A 12,189-nucleotide genomic window follows, 5' to 3' on the forward strand; every position below is an offset into this window, starting at 1 on the left:
CCAGGGAATGTGCTAATACATGTACTTGGACAGGAAATAAGGGGGAAAAGCCTGGGATTGATGGAAGTTGGTGTGGGTCAAATAGGCTGAGTGGCATCCCAGAAAAGAACCCTCTGTTGTTACGTTGGGGACTGATGAGGAATGTGGTGCTGAGGTAAATAAGCCAGCCTCTGTTCAACACATTGCTTGATTATCTCACCCTCCCTTGCCCAGGTCACTCACTCTCTCCCATTCTGAGCACCCCTCACCATCGCTGCTCACCAATTTCAAAGCCAGCCCCATAATTTCCCATCGCTTTCCAACCCACAGTCCCTCAATATCCAGCTCCCCTCCGTTCACTCGGAGAAGCTTCAACTGGCTACCTCATGTTGCCCTGTACTGACACGTCATCGACACCCAGTTCTCGATGATGAGCTTAAATCAGCATGGGATAGTAACAGATATAACTAACAAATGGACATTTTTCCCTGTCTAATTGTGTTCTTTATTGTAAAACCTAATTATTCATGTTTAATGTATAGTTTTTCTTGTGAATGATGTTATGTGCCTGTAACGCTTCTGCAAGTAAGTTTTTGTTACACCTGTGCATTGATGCAGTTGTGCAAATGACAAACTGGACTTTGACTTTAACTTTGATTGCAATCCTTTCACAATCAAAGGTTTATGCCCAAGCACAATAACCAGAATCAGAATCAGAATCAGACTTTAATCGCCAAGTACCTGTGCACATACAAGGAATTTACTTCCGGCAGATGTTGTCTCTCTGCTCATAACAATAATAATGATAAATATAAATGAAAATATAGATTATACATACAAGTAGTGCAATCCAAGTAATAGTTAGCCGACAGTTAACCGGCAGTTAACTGTTCAGCAAAGTGACCGCAGTAGGGAAAAAACTTCTCCAGTGCCTATTAGTCTTAGTCTGGAGGGATCTGAAGCGCGCTACCAGACGGAAGCAGTTCAAACAGTCCGTGCGCAGGATGGGAGGAGTTCTTTATGATGTTCTTCTTCCGCCCTCTTCTTCAACCTGGAAGAGTACAGGTCCACAATAGAGGGCAGGGAGGCTCCAATGATGCGCTCGGCAGTCCTCACTGTGCGTTGTAGTCTGGTTCTATCCTGCTTGGTGGCGGCTCCAAACCACACAGTGATGGAGGTGCACAGGACAGACTCAATGACTGCAGTGTAGAACTGCAGCAGCAATTCCTGAGGCAGACCATATTTCCTCAAGAGCCACAGGAAGTACATCCGCTGCTGGGCCTTCTTCAGGATGGAGCTGATGTTCTGCTCCCACTTCAATAAGCTTTTAAGTTAATTAATCAGGTGAATTCTTGACTAAATTCAAAGTTTCTGTAATTAATATTAGACAGAAATTACAACTAAATTGCAACTGGCTAGTATAAGTGCTGCTACGTTGAAGTGTTTGAGTAGAGGATATGAAGGTGAATTTGTTGGTGGCATTCATCCCAGGTGATCCGCTTCTAACTCATGGGCAATTTCCCCACGTCACTAGAATCTGCTTAGCTGCCTCAGAAACGGAAAGACATTATTTTTGAAAAGACATTTTACTAGGAGCACGGAAATAGCCTTTGTATAATTATAAAAAATCCTCTGTTGTCCAGTTGACTCTTTTACAAGTGTAAATGGTGTATTGTGAACAATATTGTTGGAGTTACTGCTTAGAAGCTAACTCTGCAATGTTGTAGTAACTGCCTCATCTCCAAAGTTGATAATAAATATTAAGTTTCTTTCTGGTCTTTATCAATGTTTTGAAATATCCATAGCCATTCACTGAAATATTGCCTGGTTGTCCATATTTCTCATTCTTTTTTTAAATATATTTTTATTAAATTTTTAAGAGAATTACATAAAATGAATAGAATAATAGAGTAATGAAAAATTAATATCAGCCCTTCCCCTCCCCTTAACCCTTCCCCCCTTAACATCCCTATCTAAAAAAAAGAAAAGAGAAAAAAAAGAAAGAAGAAAGTAAGATTGCCTGGATATCGGAAGATCCCCACATGCTTCATGGAGTTCAAAATAGCTTTAGTACATATCTTTATTTTTTCCCCCAAATAGCTAATAATTTTATCTTCAAAGGACCTATATATTTAATCCTATCTTTTGTAAATAAGGGTGCCAAATTTTCAAAAATATATCATTCATTTCTTAAATTATAAGTAATTTTTTCAAGTGGAATGCAGCTAAATATTTCATTATTCCAATGGTCCATAGTTAAATATGAATCTGATTTTCAAGTAACTGCAATAGCTTTTTTGGCTACTGCCAATGCAATTTTTATAAATTTTTTCTGATATTTATTCAATTTAGGTTTCGATATTATCCCTTCAATATCACCTAATAAAAATAATATTGGGCTATGTGGAAGTTGTATTACAATAATTTGTTCCAGTAAAAGTCTTAAATTTATCCAAAATATATTTCTCATTCTTAGCAACATTCCCTGGTAGACTGCACCCTCATTCACTGTAAAACTGACTGCTTTAAACATCTTGATCTCACGACCAGCGGTATTGTCTGATAGACCTTAACCCTCATTTACATGACATTGTCCTGATGTAACCACACCCCAGGATAACAGCTGCATTGCCACACCCCTCATCCAAAGCACTCCTGCCCAGAGATCCCACATTAACAGCACCATTGCCTGACATTCCACACTTTCCAGTCAACCCCAATCTTCCCTATTGTACCACATCCATGATTCCGGCACATTCTCTAATCTATCCCTCACTAACCTGCGCTCAGATATGTCCCGACTCAAGGTTACGTCGTCTTCCTCAGGTAACTCAAGGGCAAATGGCAGACTGTATTAAGCAGGAATTTGCCAAGATGAGGAAGCTGTTGTTTGAGGAGGAGCGAAGAGCCCTTCACCTGGTGGATCTACAGGAGGCGGTGGCTACTGCACACGTTGCTGAGGTGATCGCTGAGATTAACGTCACCATGGAGAAACTTACGGAGGAGATGCAGGAGCTCACAAGGCAGTTGGACACCTTCAATCAACTGGCACTGTTAAAACCAAAGGTGAGGGATTCTCACTCACCCACTCACTGTGCTGTATGAGTAACGATTAAATGAACAAAAATGCAAACCCATCAGGTCAGGTCAAATATTTTAAGGTGAGCTGGGATAAGTTCTAAGAAGATGGCTGGACAAGTTTTTTGTTTAGAACAGTGTGTGGTGGGTGCCCGGAATGTGCTACCTGCAGTGATGGTGCTTTCAAGAAGCTCTTCGACAGGCATGTGAATGAGCATGCATAAGGACATGGGCATTATTAGGTTAGATTAGATTAGATTCAACTTTATTGTCATTGTGCCGAGTACAGATACAAAGCCAATGAAATGCAGTTAGCATCAAACCAGAAGTGCAAAGAATAGTGTTATTTACAAAATAACTGCGAGTAAAAAGTAAGTGCTACAGCACACAAATATAAAAGTACTGAGTCAGTCCAATATGGGTGCAGTCCTGCTTAGGGCTGTGATGTGAGGTTCAGCAGGGTCACAGCCTCGGAGGAGGCTCTTCCTGTGCCTGCTGGTGCGGGAGCGGAGGCTCCTGGAGCGCCTACCGGATGGGAGGAGAGTAAAAAGTCCATGGTTAGGGTGAGATGCATCCTTGATAATGCTTTTTGCCCTGCCCAGGCAGCGTTTATGATACATGTTCTCAATGGTGGGCAATTGGGTCCTGATAATTCGCTGGGCAGTTTTCACCACCCGCAGGAGTGCTTTGTAGTCCGATATGGGGCAATTGCCATACCACACTGAGATGCAGTTAGTGAGTATGCTCTCAATGGTACGGCGGTAAAAGTCCATCAGTATCCTGGACATAGGCAGAGGGTTTAGTTAGCATTTGATTACCACTTTAATTAGTTTGGCACAACAATATAGGGGAAAGGATCTGGTCCTGTACTGACCTGAAGTTCCCAATTGGACTGAGAGAAAGCAATAAAGAATCTGACTATTCTCATAAGATTACAAACTTATTCAGGTAAATTTCTTTCATTTTAAGATACTACTTTTTGTTATATACATTAGTGTGCAAAAGTCTTAGGCACATATACATAGTTAGGGTGCCTAAGACTTTTGCGCAGTATCGTATTTGTCAATGTGGTGCGGATTGTGAGTTTGTGAACCTGATGGGAGCAAAGGTGAGGGTGGCGTGCCGCTGGAGGGGTGTGGGTCAGATAGAGGAAGGAGTGTCAGGTATGAGGGGTGGTGTGGATGCAGACACGCCCAGCTCTGAGACACCAGGCAAAGTCATTTGATTCCAAACAATTGGTTTGTGATCATTACAAAATGTCTCTTTGGTCCCTCTCCTTTCTCCACCCTTGATTACCCTCTCCCTGTCCCATTCCCATGTTTAGTCCGCTATAGAGACCCATATCAGAATCAGGTTTATAGGCAATGAAACTTGTTTTATTTTGCAGCAGCAGTACAGTGCGATGCATAAAATTACTGTGCAAAATTCTTAAGCACTCCAGTATAAATAATGCACCTAAGACTTTTGTACAGTTCTGTATGTATAGCTTTTTGATATCATTTGATTTATCATTGCATATCTTTGTACATCTATTGATTTAATTTCCATTTCCATTGACTTAGTTCCTGCCATAAGAGCAAATATTGCTTTATCCCCTGCTCTATTATTTATTTCTGTATCCATTGATATTCCTCCCTGTGCAGTATATTGATTTAGCTGCACATTTATTGACATAATATGTCTTTCGACTTCATGTTTTTCTTAACACAGCCCTGCATCCATTGACAATTCTTCCTGCAGCTTTCCATCTGTTGCCTATTGTTTGACATCTCCCATCGTCTGATTTCATTTTCCTCACCTCATTCAGCAGGGAAGTCATGAGTCAGTCCGATGCCAGCAGTATTTGGTGTCCATGATCTCTGACAGCAGGATACGAGAGTGGATGCTGAGTTCGATTGGCCCTTGTGCCTGCATAACTGAAGAGCTTCCGTTGGCCTTGGATGTGACAGTTCTGGAAAGCTGCTTTAAGTTCTATGCTGCAGTTCGCAGGGAATGAATTGAATTTTGGTTTTGACTTGAAATATGCTCAACACACTGGCAGGTCATTTTATCCAGAGTTTTAATGCAACATCGATGCAAGTCATTCCAGCACCCCTGACGTTCAGCCTCATAGTGATATGGTCAGTAGAGCAGCTGTCTTGCAGCTCCAGATATCTGGGTTCAGCCTTGAGATTGTGTGTGGAGTACGTACATTCTCCAAGTGAGCGTGGGTTTCCTCCAATTTCCCAAATACTGTACATTCTTCTTCTTGTGTTTGGCTCCCAGTGGAGCTTAGCCCATTGATGACCTCCCATTTCCATCGTCCAAAGTCAATGGTATGGTTGGCGTTCATCAACGTTTCTGCAATCCACTGTACAGAGGAGTGGCTTATACAACTTCTCCAGAGCCCTGTTGGCCAGCCTTACCTGTTTCCACCTCTCATGATGGGGACGTACGGTTGGACTTCAAGAGGTGCTGTACATGAAAATTGTCAAGTTAATTGAACACCTTAAATTGCTGCTAGTGTTTGGCTGAGTGGTAGAATCCAGGGGGAGATTGATGGGAATGTCGAGTGAATAGAAAGGATTAGTGTAAATGGATACGTGGTGGTCAGCCCAGTCAGGCTGAAGGGTTGTGTCGATGCTTATGAATCGGTGATCATAAATGTATAATATCAGTCAGAATCCTCCCAACTAACTCTTCGCATTGTTTCTTTGCAGGATATTGAAGATAAACTCAGGTAAGGTGAGGCAGCTGACAATCACGTTTCAATGCAATAACATCCTGTTGTGTACACTGCCAGCTGGATATTTGATTTCTGGATATTTGTATGTCACACTGTATATCAGATAGAAAGTTCTACAGTGTGTGTGTGTGTGTGTGTGTGTGTACGCTAGATAGGGGCAGTGTGTGAGTTTCAGACACTGATGTGTTTTACAGTAGGAACACTAGGTGTTAGGTGTTGGCTAACGCTTGAACAATACAAAGACTGACAAGTTATTTAGACACTTATAGGTCCACTGCTTGTTATATTGGGATTGACATGGACAGTGCACTTTGCAATACTGAGGTTGTCACTGAGTAAACCCAGTTCCAGGGTCAGAGAAAATACAAAGAGCGTGGTGATAAAATGAGTGACCGAAAAGTAGGTGAACTTTTGACTGCAAGGACTAGAAAAGCTCGCCTAATTTTTTTTGTAGTAAAATTAAATTACTTGTAGTTTTGATTCTTGATGTTTGGAGATGAGAGACTAACCCCCGATGAAAAGATAAACTGAATCTGTGCTGTTGTCTTCATGCCTTATTTTACAAAGGTTTCATTTGCTGTCCCATGATAGGTGTCAGGAAACGTAGCAGGTGAAAAGGATCAGAATATGTTAAATAGATAATTTTAGGCTGTTGCTTAGGGGCCAGGAGGATACGACTATTGTGAACCTGCCCCTTCCACCCACCTCTGAACCCCTTAGTTGGTTTCCAGCCCACTGATTTCGCCCCCATATTGAATGTGGGACTTCAGGCTTGTACCTCCTCAACAATGGTAGTAACGAGAAGAGGGCATGTCACAGACAGTGAGGGTCCTTAATGATGGATGCCACATTCTTGAGGCACCACTTCTTGAAGATGTCCTCAATCGCAAGGAGGGTTGTGTGTTATGATTATTATCACCCGGTGCTCACTCCTTATGAACAAGATTACTCAAATATTACTGAAATACTAAATACACAACGTTGTGCACAAGATGGAACTGATTGAGTCTGCAGCCCTGTGTATTAGAGGCTCCATACCAGGCTGAGAATGCAGTCGGAATTTTCTCCACCGTGCATCTGTAGATGTTTGCACGTGAAAGCATGCAGTTACTTCTATCCATGTATAAAGATCTACCTCAGCTTTCAAAAATACCCACAGAATGATAGTTGGAGCATTTGGGAGACAGAAGTTCAAGGTGACGTCAATAATAAAGTAAGGGTCTGCTTTATATATAGTCTTCATTCAGAAGAATAGCTTCTGAATCCTTTTCAGATTGCAAAATTAATGATGGGACAACTTCTGTCATAGAAAACTTTTTTAACATGAAGTACACCTAGTGAACATTCATTTGGTATAACCAGTTATGGTTGGTGTGTGTATTTGCAGCCTGTCTTGGTACTTAATTAGATAGTGCGTATATCATGACTTAACACTTCATGCTCTGAATGTGTCTTTATTTCTCATTCTCGCTTCCATGTTCCCTCACGTCACATGCTGGTCTCTCCCTGAATGATGATTGACAAGTGTCAGACTACATTAAATGATCTTACCATTTCAATATGTGACAGTTAGTATGACGGATCTGTGGTTGAGGATTATGTTAGCACACCCTGCACAATTTCTCCAACTGTAATATATCACAATATTCACTGACAACATGCTCTTACATCCATGAGGTTTTAAATATGCTTCTCCCACACCTTGGGAGTCCAGAATGCAAGACACTGTTGTGGTAAATGTATGCCAGCTGTGAATACCTCACATCTAGTCCGTTTAAGAGCCAGGATTAATATGTAATGGACACGTACAGCAATCCTATTTAAATGTACTCTGGTTAGCATACGGGTCAGTGTAACACTACAACAGCAGCAGCAACAGCCTAGGTGCAATTCTTTCTGCTGTCTGTAAGGAGTTTACGTTCTTTCTGTGACTATGTGGGTTTCCTCCGGGTGCTCTGGTTTCCTCCCAGAGTCCAAAGACATACGGGTTATTAGGTTCATTGATCACAAAGGTGCAATTGGACGGTGCAGGCTCATTGGGTTGGAAGGCCTGTTACTGTGCCGTTATTAAATAGTACTTTGTGGTACCTTTAAGTATGTTAAATATAAAGGATATGTGAACATTTTATGTATGTGGCCTATACTTCTCACCTGGCTGACAGGTGTACAGTGCACAGTAACCATGATCTCCTGATGCCTTCTGCAAGGATTATACTATCCTGAGGGTTAGCTCAGAAAGAATGCATCATAAGTTTGTTGGTCTTTTTTTGAATGGGCTCTTTTGGGTTTTTGTGTTTTGTGGCTGCCTATAAGGAGACAAATTTCAAGGTGGTATCATTTATACATAACAACACACAATTGGACCGAGATCCTTCTTCAGGACTGGAAAGAAAGGGGCAAGGATTCAGAATAAGGAGGTGGTGGGGGTGGGGGAGGGAAGAAGTATGATGTAGCAGGTGATAAGTGAAACCAGGAGGGGGGAGGGGTGAAGTAAGTAGTTGGGATGTTGATGGTGACAGCAATAAAAGGCTGGGGAAGTGGGAATTTGATAGGAGAGGACAGAAGGCCACTGAGAATGTGAAGAGGGTAAGGGGTACATGTAGAAGGGGTGGGCGAGGGGTAAGTGTAGCAAAATATGTAGACAGGACCAGGGAGAGGATACATCATTGGGGAAGTGTAGGAGGACAGGGAAGAGGTAGCTAAAATAAGGTGCCAGACAGCATGTGGCAACCACAAAGAAGAGGAACCTTGCGACCACAAGACAATGTGTTCGGCAAAGTATTTTGAGCTATATACCTATTTCGAGTGTTTTGTTTGCGTCCATACCCATTCCAAGTATTACGCTTGCGTCTATGCTTATTCCGAGTATTTCGCGTGCTTTGCTATGCAATAGCCAATCGATGAATTTGAATCGGTAACCATATTTGCGAATGTAGTACCCTGCTTTTGGGTATAAGTGTGACCTTTGTAAACTGACAAATTGGGAGTTGGCTACCTTACGCCCGAAGTGCGTGGGGCTGCGAACTCCTCTCTGAATAAAAACCGTTTCAGAGGTAATTTCGTGTCTCTGGTGTTTTTCCTCAGCTGAGCAGGTTAATAATTTCAGGTTGACACCATGGAAGAAAGGGAAGGGTGAGGAGCACCAGAGGGAGGAAGAGAAGGTGTGAGAGGGAAGAAGGGATGGGGAATTGTGAGGGGGGGTGCAATTATCGGAAGTTTGAGAAATCGATGTTCTTGTCATCAGCCATCGTGAGTCTTTTCATTCCAGAACAACTGAGATGTCTTTCTTGTTCAAAGAAATGGGCTTCCCTTCCTCCACAATCAATGCTGCCCTCACCCGCATCTCTTCCATTTCACGCACACCTATCCTCATCCCACCCTCCCACCACAACACCAATGATAGGGTTCCTCTTGTTCTCACCTACCACCCCACAGGCCTCCATGTCCAGCACATAATTATCCATTAATTCCACCATCCCCACCAAACACTCCTCTTCCACTTTCCGCAGGGATCACTTCCTACACAACTCCCTTGTCCACTCATCTCTCCCCGCTGATCTCCCTGCTGGCACTTAACCTTGCAAGTAGAGCAGGCACCACACCTGCCCCTACACCCTCTTCCTCACTACCTTTCAAGGCCCCAGACAGTCCTTCCAGGTGAGGCAACACTTCACCTGAGAGTCTGTTGGAGTCATCTCCTGTGTTTAGTGCCCCTGTATATTGGTGAGACCCAGTGTAGATTGGGAGACCACTTCACCGAGCACTTACACTCTGTCCACCACAAAAAGCAGGATTTCCCGGTGGTTGTCCATTTCAATTTAACTTCCCATCCCATTTTGACATGGCAGTCACAGCATCCATTACTGTTGCGATGAGGCCACACTCAGGTTGGAGGAGCAACACCTTGTATTCTGTCTGAGTAGCCTCCAACCTGATGGCAAGAACATAGATTTTTCAAACTTCCAGTAATTACCCCCTTCCCCCCGCCTTGACCATCCCCCAGCCCTGTTTCTCTCTCATCCCTTCTGTCCTTACCTTCCCCCTTCCTTTTCTTCCAATGTCTTCTGTCTCTCCTATCAGATTCCCCGTTTTCCAGCCCTTCATCTCTTTCCAATCAACCTCCCAACTCTTTACTTCACCCCTTCCCTCTGCTCCTTTCACCTATCACCTGCCAACTTTTATTTCTTCCTCTCCATCCCTCACCTTCTTATTCTGGCTCCCTGCCCCTTTGAATCCCTGATGAAGCATCTGGGCCTGAAATATCAGCTGTTTACTCCTCCCCATGTCCTCCAGCATTCTGTGTTTGTTGCTTTGGATTTCTAGTATATGCATATCTTCTCGTGTTTATAATTTATACATACTTTGATAATAAATGTAGTTTAAAGTCAATCCTTGGTATCTGAAAAATGCCTCTAGAAATAAAGTACATTAAGCGAGGATCAGAGGCGGATGAGAAAATGTAGATTCAGTCGCTGCCCACTCATCTTCACTTTTGAAAAGCCTTCTACAGGAGCGCAAGTTGAAGAGAGCCCGTGCCCAGCTGTGATTGTCTAATCTTGCAGCCTCATTCCATCTCCAGACCTCCAGTGTTGGCAGAGCCAAAACCTTTTGTGGTATCACTCCCACCCTCTTCTGTCTTTATTGACCCTTCTGGCAGAATAAACTGAGATTGAAAGTCAAGGAAGGCTGGATTGATTTTTTTGTTAATGGTTTTCCTGTATCAGATATGGTTCCAACTCAGCGGGTTGTGGGTTCAAATCCCACTCTAGCACTCTAAGAATGAAAGTTTAGACTGCAGTGTCTGTGCAGTACTTGGGTAAAGCTGCTGTCCTGGGTGACAGATTGAAACTAAAGTGGCCTCTCACATTCTTCAGTACACAAGTGTAAACAAACATACTGTTCGTTACTCTGGATCCAAATGCGGCACAAAACACACAATAATCTTATTGAATTTTTTGAAGAGGTTGCTAGGAAAGTTGACGAGGGTAAAGCAGTGGATGTTGTCTATATGGACTTCAGAAAGGCCTTTGACAAGGTTCCACACAGAAGGTTAGTGAGAAAGGTTCAATCGTTAGGATTAATATTTAAGTAGTGAAATGGATTCAACAGTGTCTGGATGGGAGATACCAGAGAGTAGTGGTGGATAACTGTTTGTCAGGTTGGAGGCCGGTGACTAGTGGTGTGCCTCAGGGATCTGTACTAGGTCCAATGTTGTTTGTTATTTACATTAATGAGCTGGATGATGAGGTAGTAAATTGGATTAGTAAGTATGCAGATGATACTAAGATAGGTGGCGTTGTGGATAATGAAGTAGGTTTTCAAAGCTTGCAGAGAGATTTAGGCCAGTTAGAAGAGTGGGCTGAACAATGGCAGATGGAGTTTAATGCTGATAAGTGTGATGTGCTACATTTTGGTAGGAATAATCCAAATGAGACATACATGGTAAATGGTAGGGGATTGAAGAATGCAGTAGAACAGAGTGATCTAGGAATAATGGTGCATAGTTCCCTGAAGGTGGAATCTCATGTGGATAGGGTGGTGAAGAAAGCTTTTGGTATGCTGGCCTCTATAAATCAGAGTATTGAGCATAGGAATTGGGATGTAATGTTAAAATTGTACAAGGTATTGGTGAGGCCAAATTTGGAGTATTGTGTACAGTTCTGGTCACCGACTTATAGGAAAGATGTCAACAAAATAGAGAGAGTACAGAGGAGATTTACTAGAATGTTACCTGGGTTTCAGCATCTAAGTTACAGAGAAAGGTTGAACAAGTTAGGTCTTTATTCTTTGGAGCGTAGAAGGTTGAGGGGGGACTTGATAGAGGTATTTAAAATTATGAGGGGGATAGATAGGTGTAACCCCCTGGGTCACCTCAGGCTCGCTCAGCTCGTTCTCGTCTAGGGGGAGCAGCCTTTGGCCCCACCAAACTGGGTAATCAGCTGGTGTGGATTCTGTGTGATGTCCCCGCCTCGCCCAAAAACAGACAGTACACCATAAGCGATTAAATGAGTAGAATTTATAAAGGTTACTATAACTAAGTGATTAATAACGATACAGTATATATAAAGAGAAAAAAATAAAGAAAAGGCGCCAAACTTATCAAAGTCCAAACCACTTCGTGCACAACCGTTGGAGCTCAATTACTGAAGTCTTCTGGCCACCATTCGATCCCCTCCGAACTCCTCGACTCGCAGCTCAGGACCCTCCGAGTGGTCAACCAAGCAGATCTAGCTTCATCCCCCCTCCACGGAGTACCTCCTGGCCTCGGACCCCCACTTGGGGTCCGATCCTCGCCCAGCTTACAGCATTGCGTCCTCTCTCTCGACCCCCTCGCGCCGATCTCCCCAAAAGCCCGTCAACAAAAGCTTACAGACTCAGAAGAAAGAGCATTAATCCCCATTTGGTTT

The 12,189-nt window shown here is 43.0% G+C and overlaps 1 protein-coding gene across 1 annotated transcript in view; it reads left to right on the plus strand.

Moving 5' to 3' along the window:
- Positions 1–12,189, plus strand: part of trim44 (tripartite motif containing 44) — a 95,629-nt gene that overhangs the window by 31,147 nt on the left and 52,293 nt on the right. Inside the window, exons 3-4 of the mRNA XM_059975434.1 lie at positions 2,806–3,045; positions 5,757–5,776. Coding sequence (XP_059831417.1) covers positions 2,806–3,045; positions 5,757–5,776 — 260 coding nt within the window. The remainder of the gene's footprint in view (positions 1–2,805; positions 3,046–5,756; positions 5,777–12,189) is intronic.

This window comes from Hypanus sabinus, chromosome 7, assembly GCF_030144855.1.
Source record: "Hypanus sabinus isolate sHypSab1 chromosome 7, sHypSab1.hap1, whole genome shotgun sequence".
In the NCBI taxonomy this organism is placed as follows: Eukaryota; Metazoa; Chordata; class Chondrichthyes; order Myliobatiformes; family Dasyatidae; genus Hypanus; species Hypanus sabinus.